The sequence below is a fragment of the Marmota monax genome, unplaced genomic scaffold, assembly GCF_021218885.2.
Source record: "Marmota monax isolate L192 unplaced genomic scaffold, Marmota_monax_Labrador192_F-V1.1 WCK01_AAM20220418_F8-fsc00070, whole genome shotgun sequence".
Classification (NCBI taxonomy): Eukaryota; Metazoa; Chordata; class Mammalia; order Rodentia; family Sciuridae; genus Marmota; species Marmota monax.
In genome coordinates this window covers 1734865-1758028 of record NW_026692116.1, presented here as the reverse complement: position 1 = coordinate 1758028, position 23164 = coordinate 1734865, and the positions used below count along the sequence as shown (strand labels likewise).

General features: G+C 34.7%; 2 protein-coding genes across 18 annotated transcripts in view; one reads left to right on the top strand and one right to left on the bottom strand.

Moving 5' to 3' along the window:
• Nucleotides 1-23164, bottom strand: part of LOC131424885 (endogenous retrovirus group K member 6 Gag polyprotein-like) — a 218607-nt gene that overhangs the window by 3689 nt on the left and 191754 nt on the right. The window lies entirely within an intron of this gene.
• Znf644 (zinc finger protein 644) overlaps nt 1-23164 on the top strand; it is a 105827-nt gene that overhangs the window by 51702 nt on the left and 30961 nt on the right. For 3 of the 17 annotated variants that reach the window (XM_058585122.1, XM_058585121.1, XM_058585129.1), the window contains 2 exons: nt 6627-10044; nt 12122-12224. The exons of 11 other annotated variants lie outside the window; for them this stretch is intronic. In XM_058585122.1, coding sequence (XP_058441105.1) covers nt 12205-12224 — 20 coding nt within the window. In that variant the 5' untranslated portion in view covers nt 6627-10044; nt 12122-12204. Of the gene's footprint in view, nt 1-5802; nt 5942-6626; nt 10045-12121; nt 12225-23164 lie in introns of all 17 variants that reach the window. 3 more of the 17 variants (XM_058585120.1, XM_058585116.1, XM_058585125.1) reach the window with 2 other exon arrangements.

Here is a 23164-nt window from a genome sequence, read left to right as displayed (position 1 = left end):
CGGGATTGTGTTGATTCTTAGATTACTTTGGGGATCATAGTGACATATTAAGTCTTTGAATCCATGAACATGAGATGTGTTTCCCTTTATTCATGTCGTCTTTAATTTCTTTAAGTAATGTCCTTAATTTTCATTGTATAAGTTTCTCTCTTCCTTTGTTAATTAATGCCTAAGTATTTATTCTTTTTTTATACTATTTTAAATGGAATTGTTTTTCATTTTTTTGGTTTTGTCATTATTAGTATATTGAAATGCAACTGATTTTTATTTGTTGGCTTTTTATCCTACTATTTTGCTGAATAAATGTTTTTGTGGAATCCTTAGGGTTTTGGATCATATCATCTGCAAACAATATAATTTTATGTTTTCCTTTTCAATTTGTATGCATTTTATTTCTTGCTTAATTGCTGTGATTAGAACTACGAGTGATGTGTTGAATAGAAAAGGTAAGAATCTTGTCCCCTCATCTGAGAGGCAAAACTTTTTAGTCATTCACCGTTGAGTATAACGTTAACTCTGGGCTTTTCATGTGTGGCTTCTAATATGATGAGGTAATTTCCTTCTATTTCTAATGGGTGTAAGGTGATAATCTCATCGTGGTTTTGATTTGCATTTCCTCAAGTATTAGTAATGTTGAGCATCTTTTCCTGTGCCTGTAAGACTTTTGTATATCATCTTTGGAGAAATGTGTATTTAAATCCTGATTTAGAAAATTAGTTTTTTGCTTTTAATTGAGTTGGAAGAATCTTTACATATTCTGAATATTAACCCCTTATCAGTTATGGTTTGCAAATGTGTTTCTTTCATTGCAAAGGTTTCTTTTTTTTTTTTTTTTAACCCTGTTAATTGTTGCTTTTGATGTACAGAAGTTTTAAAGTTTTATGTACTGTAATTTATCTGTTTTCACATTTTTGTTTGTGCTTTTGGTATCATACCCAAGAAATTATGGCCAAAGCCAGTGTTATGATGCATTTCCCCTTATTTTCTTCTAAGAATTTTATAGTTTTAGCTCTAACCTTTGGATCTTTGGTCCATTTTGAGTTTTGTATGTGCAACTTTTGTGCTTTGATAAGACTGTTTTGGTTATTTTAGAAACCCTTGAGATTTCTGTGAATTCTAGAATGGATTTTCCTATTCCTGAACAAAGGTTATTGAGATTTTGATAGGGATGGATTTCATTGAATCCGTACATTTCTTTGTGTAGTATTGATGTCTTAATAATGGAAAGTCTTCCAATCTATGAACATGGGATGTGTTTTCTATATTTGTGTCATCTTTAATATCTCTTAGCACCATTTTTTAGTTTTAATATACAAGATTTCTGCCTTCTTGGTTGAGTTTATTCCTGTGCATTTTATTCTTTTAGATGCTACTGGAATTGGAGTTGTTTTCTTTCTTTTTTCTTTTTTTTTGTTTTTTAAAGATTTGTTTAGTTGATGCACCTTTATTTTCCATTTATTTATATGCAGAGCTGAGGATCGAACTCAGTGCTTCACACATGCTAGTCAAGCGCTCTGCTACTGAGCCCCAGCCCCAGCCCCAGTCCCTGGAGTTGTTTTCTTAATTTTTCTTTTTGGTCGTTGTTAGTGTATAGAAACAGTTTATTTTGTATGTTGATTTTTACATACTGCAACTTTGCTGAATTTTTAAAATAGTTTTAACAGCGATGTGTGTGTATGGAATTCTTAGGGTTTTCTATGTTTAGGATCTTATCATCTTTGAACAGATATTATTTTACTTCCTCCTTTTCCAACAGGATGCCTTTCATATCACTTTTCCTTTGTTCCCTCCCTTTCTTTACCCTTCCCTCTCTCTTCCTTCTTCTTTTTTCCCCCTCCCTAACCTATTCTTCCCTCTTTCTTTTTCCTCACCCTGTTCTTTCTTCTCTGACTGGGAATTTCAGTACTGGGTTAAAATAGAAGTGGCAGAAATGGGACTTTGGTTTGTTCCTGATCTTTGAGGGAAAGCTTCCAGTTTTTCATGAAGTATGAAGTTAGCACTGTCCTTTTCTTATATCTTTCTTATATTTTGTTATGTTGAAATATTTTCCTTCTATTCCTAGTTTGCTAAGTGTGTTTATCATGAAAATGGGTGTTGAATTTTGTTTTATTCGTTTTCTGCATCAATTGAGATGATCACGTGCTTTTGTCCATTTTGTTAATTGATTGATTTTTTTGTTGTTGTTGAATCTTCCTTGCATTCCAGGAGTAAGTCCCAGTCGATAATCTTTTTAAGGTGCTCTTGAATTCTCTGTGCTAGTAATTTGTTTCAAGTTCTCAAATTTGTTTTCTTCCTGGATAAATGAAGACTCATGAATGATTTTATAATGAAGCCATAGTGCATCATATACTTTTACTCTGTCCTTCACTTCTAAGGAAAATATGTTCAGAGGATTGTAAACGAAAAGTGTTTTTCAACAGATAATTATTACATATCCCAGTATTTGCTTGTACCTAATTAATCACAACACATGATAATTATACTTGGATTCTACATGGTCCTTTATAATCATGACTGTGCATTACAGTGCCATAAGAGATTAAACACATACAAACACATTCAAACGTCAGAGAGTGAGTGAACATTAATACTTTTAAAAAACTCTTCAAATGCAGGTATATTTGAAAATTCTGACCTAGTTGATCCTAGTTACATATCAGTGTTCTATGCAAAATTTAAAAAAAGGTGGTGGGGGGGGGGAGCAAATCTACAGGCCTTAATGAAGTCGATCAAATTTTAGTGAAGCAGTTGTGATTATCTTTGTGCAATCTTTTAAAATTTTTTTTCCCAAGTTTTTCTGAAGCACAGCTAGGATTTTAACATTGTCTAGAATTTTCTCAGCCACAGAAGATGATATTTAGCAAGAGCTCTAATGTGAGCTGAAAGGAGATCCATGTGTTTTCTATATTAGGTATATAAAAGCTAAGTTGTTCTCTTCTGATCATCAAGGAAATTGACATATGGGGTGCCTGTCCAAGTAGAGATCCATCTTACTTCTATTTGGGGTTGCGGTGATATGGGGTAGACAGGACCAGATTTTTTTCTTAAGCTGATCTGCTCCTATACCCACACAGATCTTGTTTTTATATATCAGTATTTAGCATAAAAGTGACCTTAGTTTGGTGTTTTCAGAAGGCAGAAATTACTGGTTATTCACTTATCACAAGAGAACCTTCATATGCAGTATGAATTGAAACATCTGGTTCTTCCAAGGTGAGTATAGTGGTCTGGTAGGGATATCATAAGAAAATGCCACAGACTGGTTAGCCTAAAAAATAGAAATATTTTTTCACATTTCTGGAGGCTGGAAGTCCAAGATTAAGACATTGTCAGCTTTAGTTTATCTTCAGGCCTGTCTCCTTGACTTGCTCTCTCTTTGACCCTTTTTCTGTGCTTACTCATCCTCCATGTCAGTTTTTATGTCCTAGTCTCTTATAAGGACTTGAGTCATGTTGGATTACGGACCACACTAATGGCTTCATTTTAACTTTCTGTTAAGGCCCTCTTCAAATAAGGTCACATATTGAGGAATTGGAAGGGGTTGGAGGTGTCAGGGCTTCAACATGAATTTTGGGTAGTTACCATTGAATTTGTAATGAGTTAGTTCAGAATGTTTTAATGTATAACTGAGTGATTTAATGGGTTGAATTAAATCATTTGGAATTATTTATCAGATGCTGCTTAATAAAGTAACTGCTAAAGATGATGATGACTTCGATTTTTGTAATTAATATTTATTTAACCACAACTTGGAAATGTAGTAAGAAGATGTAATGTATTGATTAGATTTGTGATTTTTTATTTTCTGTGACAGTAAACATGTATCTATTTGTCATTATATCTGAGTTATACTTAAAATATTTAGTAAAAGAGTCATAAATCTGGAAGGGAGTTTTAGCATATAGCCTTATTTTATATCACTTGTGATATAATTTTAAGGGGGAGTGCTGGGGGGCTTAATCCAGGGCTTGAGCATGCTAAGAATGCACTTCTATGACTGAGCTGCAGCTTTAGCCCCACAAGTGTTTTACAATTTCATTCTGATCCTCTTTATCATTATGATATTGAAAGAAATAGTACATGTTTGTACTATCAAAATTATACAGTTCAATCAGTATATAGGCATTGCTTATGTACCACAAAGCTAATGATACAGCAATAAATGTTGCAGAGATTTAAATTATTCTTAAAAGGTAGTAATGGTTATATTGAATCATTGTCAAAAGTCTGCTTGTTTCTCAGATATCACATCAAATCAAGAGACCCACTAAAATATATTATATACTTTAAAGTTTGAAAGGAAATTACCAAATTAAAAAAATTGTAAGTTTTTTATTTGAGCAGAAATAAATTGCCCCTTTTACTGTATTTTGATATCTTGTTGTAAATTATATCACACATAGCCTTTTAAGTTTCTAGTACATAACGGTTCATTTATATACTTAAGAAATTTGGTAAATCTTACATCACTTTAAAAAGTAATTGTTGATAAGACTTGTGAGTAAAGTGTATGTAGACTTATTAGGATGAGGTTTATAATATCAAATCATATTATTTTCCATATACTTTCAAATGGATTGCATAGTTGAATATTAAAATAAGCTTGTATCTTTTATGCACATATTGGTGCCTAGAGAAGGGCTACCTAGAAATAGGCAATGTGTCTGATGAAACCAGTTGGAGTTAATAAAAGGGAAGCTTTAATTCCTGTAATTGATTGCAGGCCCTTATTGTTCATTTATAGTTAGCTTATTTTTTGTGTTCCTTCCTTCACTTAGGCCCTGGGCTACCTTTTCGGTGCTTAGCACAGCAAATACATTGGAAGACATGGCTCCTTTTCTCTTTGAACCATGGGAAGGATTTTTCTAAAAACTTATGTCCTTTGAGAGAAATACATTAATCAGTAGTCATTAGTTGAATATTTGAAAGACATCTTTTAAAAGAACAGCTCTACAAGAGCATATGACAAAGAACTTGACAGAATGCATTGAGAAAGGTTTCCCATAAATGACCTTGAGCACTGATCTAAAGAGAGATTATGAGTTAAGGTTAATGGATTTGTGTGATACAAGGCTAAAGAGAAGAGAACAGAGGATTCCACATCAAATAAACTGCCTATACAGAGGTCATGTGTTGGAGAATTTGAGAGAAGACCAGTGAATTGGATAACTAAGGACTGGTGGAAGGGAAGTGTGAGATCAAAGTGGACAGATAGGCAGGGCCCAGAACAGCTGTTTCAGCTGGTTTTAGATTTGGAACTGTGTTCTGAGAGAGGAAACTTTTTTTACAGAGGAGTAATGAACTTGTGTAGTTCATCTCTGAGGTATGAGAATGATTAGCAAGGGACCAGTCAATTCCATTTAGAAATCTGAGATGCTTTTAAAGATTCTTTCTGCTATTACAATGTACAAAAAATTAGCTATTAATTGTGTTCAACACAGTAGATACTATTTAGATGCCAGGGGCCTATGAGTGAAAAAAACCATGTCTCCGCCCTCTAGAAGCTTACTTTGTCGTGGGGGAGAAAGAAACAACCAAGGGCTTGGATTATGGCTCAGTGGCAGAGCCCTTGCCTCTAAAGTATGAGGCATTGGGTTCGATCCTCAGCACCACATTAAAATAAATAAATAAAATAAAGGTATTGTGTTAATATACAACTAAAAAAATATTTTTTAAAAAGAAACAATCAAATAACTGTTTAGTGTGTCAGGTATTAAGAACACATGTATTTTTTGTATACTATGAAGAAAAATATAATCAGAGAGGAGAATACAAAGTTACTAAGTGTACTATTTTCTTTAGAATGCTCTAGGAAGAACTGTGAAGGAGATAATTAGACCTGAGTGTGGAGTAACTGATTCATGCATATATTTGAAGGTGGAACTTCATTTAGAGCAAAGTACCTGGGGCATGGTCAAGGAATAGCAAGGAGGAGGCTCATGTGAGTATGGTGAGAAAGAGGAGAGTAGTAGGAGATGAAGTCTAGGACTAAGTACATTATAATTGGATTAAACATGAACTATATGACACTTATTAATTTGATATATTTAATAGTTTTTAAATAAATTTGTCATTTCTTTTGCTGGTAGTACTTAATGAAATTAAAACAATATTCTGTGGGGCTGGGGTTGTATCTCAGTGGTAGAGCGCTTGCCTAGCATGTGTGAGGCACTGGGTTTGATTCTCAGCACAACATATAAATAAATAAAGGTCCATTACAACTAAAAAAATTTTAAAAAAAATATTATGTGATTTAAACTAAGGATCTTTTTGTCTTCTTTTTTAAGTTAAAAAAAAATGTACTCTTTTCCCCAAATTTCAGAATGTAGTGTTCTGGGTTGACGTGTACCTCCCCTCCTCAAATTTCTATGTTAAAAGTTCAGGTCCCTGCTCCTCAGAGCATAACCTTATTTGGAGATAAGGTCTTTACAAAAGTAAATCAAGGTCAAGTGAGGTCCTAATCCAGTTTTGAGTGGTATTCTTTTTAAAAATATTTTTATACAAATAAAAACATTATAGTTAATAGTGGGGTTGGTTCATTTTGACATTCATAAATGTGTGTAACAAAATTTGCTCCATTTAAGTCCCCATTACTTCTGCTTTCCCTCCTCTGTTTCCTCCCATAGTATTTTTATAAAGTGGGGAAATTCGAACACCAAGATACTTACAAAAGGAAGAATTGAAGAGACACAGGAAATAGATGGTCCTTTTACAAGCCAAGGAGAGACCTGGAAGAGATCCTTCTTTGACAAACCTCAGAAGGAACCAACCCTTACCCTTACTGACACCTTCATCTTGGATTTCTAGCATCCAGATTTGTGAGACAGTAATTTCTGTTGTTTTGGCCATCCAGTGTGCAGTATTTGGTTACTATAGTCCTAGAAGTCTAATATAGGTATTGACTAAAGAGCATAGGTTTTGTCTTTTTTTTTTTTTTTTCTACTCCCTCTCTCTTCACTTTCCTTGTACTTAACAAAGGTAACATTATTAGGAACCTTTTAGATCTTTTACTGTGTGTGTGCTTCATAAATTTCTAAAGTAGTGCATGTTTTTTAGGAAAATGTGGATTTAAAAAGTAACAAGGAAGAGAAAGTCAATGCTGCAGCATTATATTCATAATTCTTTGCCCTCCAAGAAAATTTTAACTTTTAAATTATAACAAGATAACACATTTTCCAAAACAAACAAAAAAGACCTCTAAGGTTGTTTCTAAACTTTTACCAAGATTATAAGATTGATTTTTCTCATTTCAATATAATATTCCAGTATAACTTTTTCTGTTACTTATAAGTGGTATTTTAGAAAAAGAATTTGCCACCACTTGGTGGCACTACATGGCTTAAAAACGAATTAGATTGTCTTCTGTTAACTGTTTGCTGTTAAACATAAATGATTAAATTCAGAGGGGATCTGTTTGTTATGAACAACTTGGTATTTTAAGTGTTTGATTCTTGTTTTGTAAACAAAATAATTATTGGTATTATGGAATAGGGTTTATTAAAATGTCATGGAATATAAAAATGTAATCCAGACCTTAGATTGTTGGGTAGGGAAGTTTATAAATTTTTGATAGAAACCTCCTTTAGTTCAGTGTCTTAATCCTCGTCTTAGTCTAAGTTTGAGAAAAATATTTTTAATATTAGAAACAAACATCATCAACTTTTGTTTAGTATCAATTAGCATTTTCTAAGTCATGTGTATTTTATTTTCGAGTTAAGAAACTGAATTTTTTCAGGTGATTAAGATAAATAAATCATTAGGAAAACAATTTAAATTTATTTAATTATGCCTTCCTGTAGCATATTAAAAACTCAAGAAGTTCTTTAAGATATTTTATTCCTTTTATTTAATTAGACAAAGGATCTTGAAGTGTAAGAAGTGAAAATTTTATTGTATTTTCAGACATGATTTTTACTTTCAAACAATTGATGAAAATACCATAATAAAGTTTGTGTAATATAGATAGAAAACATTCTAGGTTGCATTTATAACATACAAAATATAGTGCTTCGTGTAATTTTAGAAATTGAAATATAGCACATAGGAAAGTGTTCAAAGTGTAAATATATAGCTCAGTGAATCACCAAAAAGTAAACACTCCATGACCACCATAGATAAGAATGCTGCTAGCAAGAGAGAATCCCTGTTTCTTTTCCCAATCACTATTCCATTGCACTTTCCCAGAGTTGCCACTAGCCTGACTTCAAAGAATATAACTTTTTTGAACTTTATTTATATAAAAGTCTATTTTACAGTGGTATTATTTTGTCTGTCATGAACATTCTTCGACGTGTATTTTGATGCATATTAACAGTTTGGATCTGGAATGTCCCCCCAAAGGCTTATGTGTTGAAGGCTTGGTCCTCAGTGCAGCAAATGTTCAAGCCTCAGTGGGGCTTTTGGGAAATGATTGGACCATCAGGGCTTTAACCTCATCAGTGGATCAATCTAGTCATAATTTGATGACACTGTTACAAAATGGTGGAAACTTTAAAAGGTGGGGCCTAGTTGGAGAAAGTAAATCCTTGGGGTTAACTATATCTTGTCCCCAGCCTGTCTTTCTCTTTGCCTCCAGGCCACTATTGAATGAGCAGTTCTATTCTATTACCCACTCCTTGCCATGATGTCTATGCCTCAACAAAGCTTCAAAATGACAGGGCCAAGTGACCATGCACTGAAACCCCCAAAACCAGAAGCTAAAGTATCTTTCTTCCTCTCAGTTGTTTTTCTTAGGTATTTGTCACAGTTTTGGAAAGCTAACGCAACGTCATTTGAAACATTTATATTGGTTATTTACCAAGAGTAGAATCTGGATTACTGGTATATGTATGTTCAAAGGTAACAACAATTATTTTCAAAGTGGTTGTATAGGCAGTTTCTGTTATCCTATATCTTCGCCTTTCTGGAGAATGGGTTTTCCTGATTTTAAATGAAATTGAGCACTTTTTAATAAATGTATTTTCTTTTTAGATAATCTCTTGACTCCACTAATTTTTTAAAATTGAGTTTTCTCTTTTTTCCCATTGGGTTTGTCATCCTTTTTGTTTTTAGGAGCTTTAATGTGTTCTAAATGTAAGTTCTTTGTTAGTTGTATTTGTTAGAAAAATCCACTTTGGCTGATAATCACTCTTAAATGTTTTATTGAAAGGAACGTCTGATTTTCATGTAGCCCGGTTTATCATTGTTAATAGTCAGTGCATCTTATGTCCTGTTTAAGAAGTTTTTACCCTGCTCCAGTGACGTAAAAGTACTCTCAAGTTTAAAAAAAAATTTTTTTTTTAAGAACAGTGTTTCTCAACTACAGGCAATTCCTCCATCTCTCATTCCATATCTCCCATTCCCTGATTGGGACATTTGACAGTGTTGGGAAACATTTCATAACTGAATGAATGTAGTTCTGAAATCTAGTGAATTAGGCTAGGATGGTGCTAAATATCCTGTAATGTACAGAATGCAAAGCATCCTATAGTGCATAAAATAGTTATATAGCCAGTGTCACTAATGTTAAAGTAGAGAAATGTTATCCTAGAAGCCTTTTTATTTTTCCTGAGAAATATATATTTATATACCATTATTATAAAGATTGTCTCCTTATTACTGTATAGCATCACCTTTGTCTTAAGCAATCTTATACACATATGGATCTTGTTTCCAGACTCTGCTCCCCCCTCCCCAGTTGGTCTACTTTATCTATTCTTGCATTAATACCACAATATTTTAATTCTTCTGGCATTATAAGTCTTTATATCCAAGAAGGCAAGTCCTCCCCCTTTATTCATTTTGGCTACTTGCATTTCTATAAATGTTTAGTTTTTATTGGGGGGGGGAATGTACTGGGGATTGAACTCGGGGACTCTCAACCTCTGAGCCACATCCCCAACCCTATTTTGTATTTTATTTAGAGAAAGGATTTCACTGAGTTGCTTAGCGCCTCACTTTTGCTGTGGCTGGCTTTGAACTCACAATCTTTCTGCCTCGGCCTCTGGAGCTGCTGGAATTACAGTGAATTAATTCCTGATGGGAATTAATTCACTGTAACTGGAGGTAGGTCTGGTGTGGCTGTAGGAAGTGGTTAATTGGGGGCATGGCTATGGGGATATATATTTTGTATCTCGTGAGAGGAGTCTCTCTGCTTCTGGATCATCAAGTGAGCTGTTTCCCTCTGCCACACTATTCTGCTATGATGTTTAGCCTCTCCTGGAGCTGCTGAGGAATAGAGCCTGTGGATTGAGACCTCTGAAACTGTGAGCCCTCAACTTTTCCTCCCTACAGTTGTTTGGGTTGGGTCCTTTTAGTCGCAGGAGAAAAACTGACTAAAACAACGAGTAACACAATTTTGTGAAAAATACTCTTTGTAAAATAAAATTTAGTGAGAAGAGGAGCATTGTTTTGCATTTAAAAAGGAATCTTCCTGTTAAAAATATTCAAGAGGGGCTGGAGTTGTGGCTCAGTGGTAGAGCACTTGTCTAGCCTGTGTGAGGCACTGGGTTCAATTCTCAGCACTACATGTAAATAAATGAATAAATAAAGGTCCACCAATGTCTAAAAAATACTTTAAAAAGTAGTCAAGATATCTAGATCTCATCAACTTCTGTTTTAATCTGTTGAGATATAGCCACTGGAAAATTTAATTTCATATTTGTGATAAAATGAGAATGAAAAGGGCAGATAAGGTGTTGATATTATTTTGAAAATAGTTTGGATATTTGAAGATCCCCTTTGTATGGCTATTCAGTTGTCCCAGCACTATTTATTCAAAAGACTTCTTTCCCCACTGACAGGTCTTGGTGCCTTTGTCGAAAATCATTTCACCTAAGTTTTTTTTTTTTTGGTACTGGGGATTGAACTCAGGGCCAATCAACCACTGAGCCACATCCCCAGCCCTATTTTGTATTTTATTTAGAGACAGGGTCTTAACTGAGTTGCTTAGCGCCTCGCTTTTGCTGAGGTTGGCTTTTGAACCTCATCCTCCTACCTCAGCCTCCTGGAGTGACTGGGATTATAGGCATGCGCTACTGCACCCAGCTTTCCTAATTTGTTTCTATTTTTAGGTGTTATTTTTATAATACAGAGCCCCTTGTAGTTTTATATATAAATTGAGTATCAGCTTTTTCATTTCTGCATAAAGGCCTTTACAATTCCACTAGAGAGCTGGGTGTCGTGGGGCAGGCCTGTAATCCCAGCAGTTAGGGAGCCTGAGGCAGGACTTTAAAACCACCTTCAGCAAAAGCGAAGCACTAAGCAACTCAGTGAGACCAGTGAGACCCTGTCTCTAAATAAAATACAAAAATTAGCGCTGGGGGTGTGGTTTGGTGATTGAGTACCCAAGTTCCATCCTTGGTACCCCCACTCCCTGCCCCCCCCCAAAAAGAATTCCACTAGGGAATCTAATCCATGAATGTTATGTTTTAGATACCAGGTGTCCCCCAGAACCTCATGTGGGAGACAATGAAGGAATGTTCAGAGGTGAAATGACTGGATTATAAGAGCTGCAATTCATTCAGTGGGTTAATCCTCTTGTGGATTAACTGGGTGGTAAATGTAGGCAGGTAGGGTGTTGCTGGAGGAAGTAGGTCACTGGTGGTATGCCTTTGGAGTTTTCTCTCTCTGTTTCTTGATTGCCATGTCCCGAATTGCTTTCATCTGCTATACCCTAATGCCCTAATGCCCTTTTGTGGGCCATATATCAGGCCCACAGTTATGGAGTCTGCCAACCCTTGAATGAATCTCTGAAACCATGAGTCATAATAAACTTCCTCTTCTGAATTGTTCTTGTCAGGTCTTTTGGTCATAGTGACACAAAGCTGACTAAAACAATGAACAAAAGAATATCTTTTCCTTCCTTCCTTCCTTCCTTCCTTCCTTCCTTCCTTCCTTCCTCCCTCCCTCCCTCCCTCCCTCCCTTCCTTCCTCCCTCCCTTCCTTCCTCCCTCCCTCCCTTCCTCCGCCTTCCTTCCTTCCTTCCTTCCTTCCTTCCTTCCTTCCTTCCTTCCTTCCTTCCTTCGTCTTTCTTCCTTCCTTCGTCTGTCTTTTCTTTTCTTTCTGGTAATGGTGATTGAATCCAGGGGTACTTAATCACTGAACCACATTCCAGTCCTTTTTTAATATATATTTTATTTAGTGACAGGGTCTTGCTGAGTTGCTGAATACCTCACTAAATTGCTGGGTCTGGCTTTGAACTCACAATCCTCCTGCCTCAGCCTCATGAGCTGCTGGAATTACAGGTGTGTATCACCACGTCCATCTCATTTAATTCCTTTCAGCAGTGTTTTATAGTTTTTAATGTACATGTCTTTTACCACTTTGGATGCATTTATTCTTTTGATTATTTATGGATGCTGTCATAAGTGGAATTTTCTTTTCAGATATTCATTGCTAGCATATAGAACTACAGCTGAATTTTTATGTTGATCTATTAGCTGTAAGTTTGCTGATTTTGTTTATTAACTCTAGTAATTTTTTTGTGTGTGTACATACTTAGGATTTTCCTTATATATTTATATGTCATTGGCAAGTAAAGACAGTTTTTCTTCTTTCTTTCCAATTTGGATGTCTCTTATTTCTCTTGCATAATTCCTCTCATTAAGATTTCAGAACAATGTTGAATAGCAGTGGTGAGATTGATTTGCCTTGTCTTGTTACTGATCCTTCTCTTAATGACTTGGGGAGGAAGCTCTGTCTTTGCACACTGAGTATGATGTTTGCTGTGTATTTTTCATAGATGTCCTTTGTGACGTTGACAGCTGTGCTTCTGTTGCTAGTTTGCTAAGTGGTTTTTTTCATGAAACAGTGATAAATTTTATGAAAATTCTTTTTCCGCATCTTTTGAGATGATTATGTTTTTTTTCCTTTATTTTATTAATGTGATTTATTGCACTGATTGCTTCTTAGGTTGATCTACTCTTAGTTGTGATATACTTACTTTTTTAAAAAATTTTTTTTTCTTTTGTGGGGGGGTACTGGATTAGAACCAAGGGCTTCATGTTTTTTTTTTTTTTTTTTTTTTAAAAGTGCTGGGGATCGCACCCAGGGCCTTGTGCATATAAGGAAAGCACTCTACCAACTGAGCTATATCCTCAGCCCTCGATATACTTACTTTTTAAAGTACTTTTGGCTTTAGTTTGCTAGTGTTTTGTTAAGGATTTTTGTGTCAATATTCATGAAATATACTGGTGTGTAATTTTCTTCCAGGTTCTTTGTTTGGCTTTTGTAGTTGTGTAATGCTAGTTTCATAGAATGTATGGTGAAACTTAAAATTCACCAGTGAAATCATCTGGTCTTGGACTTTCCTTTGAGCAAGATATTTGATTATTAATTCAATCTCTTTATTTGTTGGAGGTCTGTTTAGAGTTCCTTTTTCGTTTTGAGCTACTCTGGTAGTTTGTGTGTTTTTAGGAATTTTCCCATATTATCTAACTTGTTGATGTTCAGTTCATAGTATTCTCTCTCTTTTTTAAAATTTTTTATTTATTTTTTAGTTTTTGGCAGACACAACATCTTTGTATGTGGTGCTGAGGATCGAACCCGGGCCGCACGACTGCCAGGCGAGCGCGCTACCGCTTGAGCCACATCCCCAGCCCCATAGTATTCTCTTATAATCTTTAATTTCTTTGAAGTCTATAGCAATGCTTCCATTTTTGCTTTCTGATTTGTGATTTACAGTCTCAGTCAATTTCTCTGTTTATCTTTTCAAGGAACCCACTTTTTATTTCATTGATTGTATTTTTAAAATTTATTTTAAAACTGTTGAAACAAATTATGTAATGTTTAAGTTGGATTAAACACATCTACTCAAACGTGTCATTTCTTTATGGTGAAAACATTTGGAATCCTTTCTTCTAGCTTTGTGTCTCTATGACCAAAAGCCTAACAAGAACAACTTAGATGAGGAAAAGTTTATTTGGGGCTCACAGTTTCAGTCCATAGATGGCCACTCCATTGCTCTGGGCCCAAAGTCAGGTGGTATATCATGGTGGAAGGGCCCCCAAGAGGTAAACTGCTCACCTCATGTTGAACAGGAAGCAGAGAAGAAGTGAGGGGAAGGGCCTACACAGAAAATGCACCCTTCCAGGGCACAATCCATTGACCCACCTCCAGCCATGCCCCACTACCTATGTGTACCACCCAGTCAATCTATTCAAACTAGGATGGACTGGTTAGATTACAGCTCTCACAATTCAATCATTTTACCTCAGACTCATTAGCAGAAGCTTTTGGGGGAATACCTTACATCTAAACCATAACCCAGCTTTTAAAATCGATAGCACATTATCATGATCTGTAATCACCTTACTCTTACTATTAACTATATCTTCTGGTAATCACTATTCTGCTCAACTTCAGTGTGATAACTTCTATATTCCATATGAGTGAAATCTCTTGAGGTACTTGTTTATTCTGTGCCTGGCTAATTTAGCTTAATTGTTTCCAGTTCTACTGATGTTATCACAAATGACAGGATTTCATTCTCTTCATGGCTCAATGGTATTTCATTGTGTGTATATGTCTATTTTTAATCAATTCATCAGTTGGTGGACACTGTTTCTATTTCTTCAGGATTATGAAGTGCTACACATAGTAATGCAATGTATCTTCCATATACTGATTTCATTTCCTTTGGTTACATATACAGTAGTGAGATTGCTGGATCATATGGTAGTTCTCGCTGGTTGATTGGTCTTTGTTTAATTTTTGGGTACTGGAGATTGAATGTAGGGGCACTTAAGTAAGCAGTGAGTCACATCCCCAGTTCTATTTTGTATTTTGTTTGGAGACAGGGTCTCACTGATTTGCTTAGCCACCTTGCTGTTGCTGAATCTGGCTTTGAACTTCCAATCCTCAGTCTCAGCCTCCTGAGCTGCTGGGATTACAGGTATGCATGCCAGGTGTGTCTTTGTTTTGAGAGAAGGTCTTGCTATGTTGTGCATGCTGGCCTCAAACTCCTGGGCTCAAGCTAAATTCCTCAGCTTTTTGAGCAGGTGCTACAGGCTTGAACTTGTGCCTCCTTTTGTTTTTGAGTTTTTGAAGATCCTCCATACTGATTTCCATAATGACTATACTAATTTGCATTCCCATCAGCAGTGTGGAAGGGTTTTCTTTTTCTTCACATCCTTGCTAATACTTGTTATCTTTTGCCTTTTTGATAATGTTATTCTTACTGGAATGAGATGATACTTCATTATGGTTTTGATTTGCATTTCCCTGATGTGGTGGTAAGCATTTTTTTTCATAATCTGTTGACCATTTGTATATCTTGGAGAAATGTCTTCATTTTAAAATTGGGTTATTTTTTGTTTTACTAAATATTTTTAGCACCTTATGTAATGATTATTTGCTGTGAATTTCATAAGGTGTAATGTTGTTGATTTGTGATGTTCTTTTTAAAAATTCAGGTTTTATAGCTATAGTTTTTCCTTTACACACTGCTTTTGCTGTAGCACATGTTTTGGTATATTAGGTTTTTGTTTGCCTTCTCAGTATTTGTCATCCTACTAAGTCTCAATTGTGGGGAAGGTAAAATGAAGCTTGGTGACCTTCTCATTTCTGAATGATAATTCTAAGTCTGATATGTGGAGCGAGATGGGTGAGAAAGAGAAATGAAGGTTTAGAGTAGCAGAGACAGATAAACATGTTCCGCAGTCTGGCTGGGCACAAAATCACGAGCCACCACACAGCATGTAGATTCAAACAGCAACTCTTTATTCCCGAACTCACACCAGCCTTCTACAATCACATTCTGGGGAAATCCACGTTCTCTGCCCAAACCCACCCCCACTGGGCTTCTGTCTCCCAAAAAATACTGTCTGAATCACGTGAGAACTCAAGGGGAACTCAGGCAGCAGGATACGCCCTATTCCCAGCAGGAATAATCTTAAACCTGGAACCACCCTAAACCCGGATAGTCCTAAACCGGGAACGCCCTAAACTCGGATCCGCCTTGGTCCTTGAGCAAGGTCACCTACATGCCAATGTCACTGCAAAATGTCCTATTTCCACGAGTCCTTCCACTAAGCAACATTGGGTACGCTGGCAAGGAAATTGTCATACCTACTTGGCTAATGGCTCCCAGCAAACATGCACTGGAATCTTGCCTGGAGTAGTTTTTCAATGAACTAAGACTAAGTAGCTTCAAATTTTCATGTTTCCTTTGTTTTATAATATTCTACATAATGAACTGTGTTCTCAAACCTCCTTTATATTTGGTTCCCCAAAGGTTTTTACACACTAAAAATTGCAGAAAGATTCTAAGTGGTGTGCTTCTTAACCTTTGAGATATTCACTTAACAAGATAGATCTTTGAAATTCTAGTTCTAGAGGAAGGATGCACAGACAGCATATTACATATTACTCAGTATGTTAGAAGGTATTAAGTGTTAGGGAAAAAGGGATAACCTAGGTTAAGAGGATTTGAGAATGCCAAAAGGATAAAGAAGGTAAGGAAGTTTGGGGTGTAACTTGAAATAGAATGATTCAGGTAGGCATCATGCAAAATATCATTCAGCAAAGATGATATGAGATGAGAGAGTCTGCAATGAGAGATCTGGGTGGAAGAAAGCAAGGAATACTAATAAAAGCCATTGTGGTTAGAATACAGTGAGTGAGCTTGAAAGAGAAAAAAATGTGGTCAGAAAGTTATAGGAAGTATTTTTGTACAGTTTGATAAGCTATTTTAAGTGTTTGGTTCTCTTGTGAGGAAAACAGGGAGCTGTCACAGGGTTTTGAGGAATATGATCTAAGATTTAAGAGGATCACTTGGCTTGCTCTGTTGAGAATAGGATAAACAGGACAAGGTGTATTAAATTGAGATTAGGAAGCTGTTCAAATGATACAGGGGAGAGGTAATAGTAGGTTGTAGCAGTGGTGAGAAATGATTAAATTCTGGATATATTTTGAAGATGACAGTATGGTTTGACTATGAATTATGAGGAAAGGAGAATAATGAAGATTGTTCTAACATTATTGGCCTGAACAACTAATGTTGGTGAAAAAACTTATAACTTTGTGTTTCTGAAACTTTGGTAAAGCAAGAAGGATGGTCTTTAAAGGGGAGGTGCATAAGGAGAACTAGAGTAACTTATTACAATCGAAACATACAGATGGATTTTAGGATAAAGAGTACATAAAGAAGTTGAGGAACTCTAATTATCATTCATATCTGCCAACTATTTGGGAAATATTTCAGTACTTAGAAGAATATACAAACCCCAGTTTGAAGACCACTGTATTCAGTAAATTTCATTATGTTATCAAAATCATCTTCATTCTGACTTTTTAAATAAGTCTGATTTGTTAACCTTTGGGAATAGTGCTTAAAGCCTCTGTGGCTCTTGATTTATCAGTGTCTCCTTGTAGAAATTTTGACTTATATATTTATATTTATTTATATATTTTGTAGCCATTTTGTTTAATGCAGAGAGGTTCATGAATATTTTATTTTCATGGTGGATTATATACTTCTACTGATATATAATATTCATCTCTAGCAGGGTTACTGTTGTTTCGCCTTAACTTCTATTTGATTTTTGTGACTAGAGACATCTTTCTTTGTATTAACCTTTGCCTAGCTAATCTTTCCATGATCTTATTTAATCATCTGTTGTTGAAACTTATAAACAACATAGAACAGACTTCAAAACAAATCTGAATGCCTTTTGCTTAATATATGAACTTTTCACATCTCTGGTGAATGCTGATATGTTTGAACTTCTTTTTGTCCTCTTGATTTTCTTTTTCTTTTTGCTGTGTTCCTTTGCTACTTTTTATTTTTATTACTTTTTATGTTCCTTTGCTGTTTTTATTGGATACATCAAATTTTCTTCCATTTTTTTCTGTAGATTTGAAATTATATGTCTTATTTCATTATTTTTGTTGATTGCCCTTAACATTTTAACATGTATAAAGATTTTTTTAAAAATCAGTATGAATTAGTCTAACTTCCAATGTTGAAATCTTTTGATATCTCAGTTTCTAGATTTTTAAGTCCTGTATTATTCTCTTTCTGAATGAATCATTTTTAAATATTTAGCAACAGTTATTAGATTTAGTTGTTCATTAGTGTTTTCTGATTTCCCCGTCTTTCTTTTTTGAGTATTCATTTCTCTCTGTACTTGAATATCCAGAAGCAACTCTTGTCATGGTAAACCTTTGGAATCTTGCTTGTCTAAAAATGTCTACTTTGTTGTTAAGCTCAAATGCTAGCTTGGATTGTTATAGAGCTCTGGGTTGGAGAGTATTTCATCATTGTATTGATAAGAATGTGAAGAACATGCACTTTTATACATTAGAGGTAGACATGCAAGTTGCTACAAAACTGGAAAAATGATTTCAAAGCATATTTTAAACTAAAATACACTATAAGGCTATCTATATAAGGATATTTATTGTAGCATGTGTATAGTATAGTTTCATTTCTCTAAAGATAAACACAAATACATATGTTTACATGTTTGAATGAGAAAGAGTAGAAGATTTGCCAGACTATTAACATTGGTAACTGAGGTGGAAGATAGTCTGGAGAATATGGAGATGACAAAAAATATATTCTACTTTTATAAATTTTTCAGGCAACATTTAAAAAAAAAGTTTTTTCCTTCAAAAATTTCAAGATGAATTTGTATTCTTATTCCTTTGTAGGTGGTTTGAGTTTGTTTTCCCAAAATGTATAGAATTTTTCCTTTCATTTTTATAGTTCTGAAATTTCCCTAGATCTCCTAATATGGAGATTTCTATGTTTCTTGAGCTCTTACACTTTTTTTTCTATTGTGTCTTCTCCATACTTCGGCTTCAGTAATTCTCATACTCCATGTAATTTGTGGATCTATTCTCTGTGTCTCTTACATTTTTGCTTACTGTTTAACCTTTTTCTGTTTAAAAAAGTTGTTCTGAAAGAATGTTTCAGTTCATTTCAGCTACATCCACTCTGCTCTTCTTCCTTCGTTGTTGTTATTATTGTTGTTAGTAAATTTTCATTTTAAGGTACTTGTTAGCCTCTTCTCAAAAGCAGATTATTTCTTTATTTAAAATACACCAGCCATCAGGGTGGCACATACTTGCAATCCCAGCAATTTGGGAGGCTGAGGCAAGATTACAAATTCAAGGCTAAGCTTCAGCAATTTAGGCAGATTCTCAGAAACTTAGTGAGTACCCTGTCTCAAAATAAAAACTAAAAAAGTCTGGGGATGTAACTCATTGAAGTTCACCTGGTTCAATGCCCAGTGCCAAAAAATTAATTAATAAAGAAACCCACCAATTTATATCTGAGGCTATTAAATGCATGTACTTCTAAAGTTCTTCTAGTGATTAATTAATCTTACTTTTTTTACACATTTAAATTTTTGTATTTCAGTTGCTGTTAGGAATTGACAAAAGTATAACCTCATTGTTGAAAATTAATAAAAGCACTCTTAGTGTACTAACTTAACCATTTTTCAGATCCTTCTCAACCTTTTTGAAAAATTTTTGAGATGGTAGAAGTTTTTGTATGCTCTCACTCTTGAATATTATTGGTTTCCATATATTATTCAAAAATCAAAATAATAATTAATCCAAACTTTGAAGTTATTAATTTTTTGACTTTATAGTCTTCATGATGAAAAATCTAATGCTGTTTTGATTCATATCCTTTTGTATAAAACCTGCTTTTAGTTTTCCTTCTTTTTTGGGTGTGTGGGGGGGGTTGGTTTTATTTTAGATTGACATCTCTGTTCTTTCCAGGAATCCTTGATTTTATCTGTACTAGATTGTGGCTTTATCTGACATGGTATATCTTTCTCTTACAGTCCATCTGCTTTCATTTTCTTTCTTTCTTTCTTTTTTTTTTTCAAAAGAAGAAATACAAATAGCCAGCAAATATATTTTAAAAGGTTCAACATCCTTAGCATTTAGCGAAATACAAATCAAAACTTCACTAAGATTTCATCTCATTTGGGTTAGAATGGCAGTCATCAAGAATACAAACAATAATGAATGCTGGAGAGGATTTGGGGGAAAACTGTTTATAGGATTGTAAATTAGTACAGTGAAATTACCATATGACCCAGTTATACAACTCCTCAGTATTTATCCTAAAGAATTAAAGTCATCCATCATACTACAGTGACACATGCATACCCATGTTTATAGCAGCACAATTCACAGTAGTCAAACTATGGAACCAGCCTCAGTGTTCATCAATAGATAAGTCATTTTCTTACAATTTAATCACAAAGGGAAGTTGAAATTCATATTCTTGATGGACTCTAGGGAATAAAAATTTTAAATCTTAAGTGGCTAATTCATGTTATTTTCCTTTGAGTACAAAGGTCCCCTTATAGCTTACTAACTATTATTTCACTGAAACCCTGCTCTATTCCATAAGAGTTATTGCTCTGATCCTATGTCTCTTTAGCTTCTATTTATCCTGTTTATTATACCCTGGAAGTAGTTAAGATCCACGTAGCTTCTCCCAGAATAAATTCTCTTCTAGGAATGATCTTTACCTAGTCATCCAGCATATTTCTAGGGAGCTCTATCTCTAGGTCTTAGCCTCTGCAATGACTAGTACACAAATCATTGTCATTGTTTTATAAATGAAACATGTTAATGGTAGGTGTGTCATAGGGAATTAGTACTTAATGAGTAATTAGTAAGTGCCAGACCCAGTGCTATGTTTTATGTGTATTGTCTTATTTAATTCTCAAAATTTTGTAAGAGGTTTCATCCCTCTTTTACTGATGAAGTGACTGAAGTTAGAGTAACTCTGCTCTAAGGTAGATATTGCAGAGGCATTTTTTCAAACTCAGTCCTGGTTGCCTCCAGTCTCCAAAGGAGTGGTTTTCTTGACACTGCACTATAAAATTTAGCTAAAGTCCTTTCTCTTCCGTGAGACATTTTTTGGCCATGGTATTTTATAGGGCCTTCTACTTTTGAATAGAGTATATAATCTGTATTACTGGTGGCATAATGTGTTGGTTTTTGTTGTTGTTCTTTTTAGTCATACATGACAGTGGAGTATATTTTGACACATCTATACAAATATGGAGTACATCTTATTCTAATTAGGATCCTGCCGCAGCCGGCTGGCTGGGCAAAATAACGGGGGGGGGGGGGGGGGGGGGGGGGGGGTGGTGGTGAGGAACAACTTATGTAGATTGATACAGCAGGAGTGGAAGCCGTTTATTGCAGGACTGGAGCAGTATTTATACATTCCACACCGCTTATCTAATTAGCATAAACTGGATACATCTGTCAACCAATCAGGAATCTCCACACTTAATGGCTCGCTTTTGTTACTTCTCAAACCACTCCCTCTGGCATTTTGCCAGGCACCATCCAGACTTGTTTAGGAACTCTAACATTCCCCTGGCAAAATGCCAGGTGTTATTTTGACTTGTTTACAGATTCTAACAGGATCCTAGTCTTGTGGTTGTACATGATGTGAAGATTCACTGAGGTGTATTCAAATATGTACATAGGAAAGTTAAGTCAGATTTATTCCGGTTTCTATTCCTCTTCCTGTCTACCCTTTGATGGCAGTTTTCTGTACATGTGTGACCTCTGTAGGCTTCCCCAGTTAGGTAGCAGTACAGTTGAAAAAAGGAAAACAAAAAAACAGCAGTACCTACTGATATTAATATTAACAATAATTTAAAAAATTCCCTGAAACATCAGTTATGTGTATGATTTATTCATCCTTTATAAAATAATGATGTCATATTAATCATATTTTGGTTTCAGAGATTGGATAAGTTGGAAATCATGCACTTGCTAAATCTCTTGTGATTGAAAATTCCCATTCTTCACCTTGCTTTTATTCTTCCTTCATGTGGGTAGACCTGAAGGAAATTCTTTTAAATTGTCATCATTTGAATAGAACTATACATTTGATTAATAAGAATATGTGTTTGCTAAATACTACACAGTTTTCTATAAGATTTTAGCGAGTTTCTGTAATTACTGAAGTTTACAACAAATGTCTCTTCTACATCTTATAACTGAAACTCAAGAACTGAGCATGCAGTAAGTAAAAACTTGTTAGCAGCTCTAATGTAAGTCAAAAGAGTAGTAATAGCCAGTTGGTGATTTACCATCACAAAAATACAATATTTTCTTTTTCTCTCTCTATGAGAGAGAAGCATATTAATATTCTTGAGAGAAAGTAAATTTTTTGTGTTTGAATTTCTACTATTCTAAATTATGATAGTTGTAGAGTAGGGACTACCTTGGTCTATTTTTCTTAAAAGCTGATTGGATTTTTAAGACTGATTTCAGAAAACTAAAAAGGTAAGTTGAATAAATGATAATCTTAATAAGCATTCACATTTAATAAAAATATTATTTTGTGGAAGGAAAAACTTCTGTCTTTTCTAGTTTTCAAAGAGAATTTCACTTTCCTATCTGAATATATATATATATATATATATATATATATATATATATAAATGAATTTCTGTGGTAGAGTTTAAGCTTATGTAATACAGATGAAAGGTTAGGTATTCATTACAGATGTAGCTCAATGGTAAAGCACCTTGGTTTCAATCTCCAGTACCCCCCTCCCCCCAAAAAATCAATAGATTAAAAATTAACTTTAAAGGATTATTTCAGGTTATTGTGAATTTAATTTGTTTATGGTCCTGTGGTTTAATTCTCACTCCAGTTCTTGAGTCATTATTTCAAGCAATGATTAAATGCTAGAAATCTTTGATATATATTAAAAGGGTAGAGTGCTTTTCTTTCATGTGCAAGGCCCTGGGTTCAATCCCCAGCACCACTAAATAAATAAATAGGCACCTTAGAAATCATTTTACTAATCTCCAACCTCATAGTCCACTCTACAGTGTTATTGACAGTTTACCTGCTGAACCATTCTGATTCACTATTGTGTTAGGCAGCCCTTTGCAGTGGTGAGGGGTTCCCGTTTCTAGTTTTTCTTGGACTTGAGATGAAAATCATATCTTTATGACTTGCTTTCTATAGGACAGACATTCAGACATTTGAAGATTGTTTGATTATATGGGCTAATTGTTAGAGTCAGCATACTCATTTGTCTCTTCATTTTATTATATGATAGGGTTTTCGGAATCAGCTTCGTCCTGGATATACCCTTATAAATGTTCTGTGTGTTTTTATTTCAGTGTGACATGCAGAATAGGATACTGCCTATATGTGATATGATTATATAGTATAC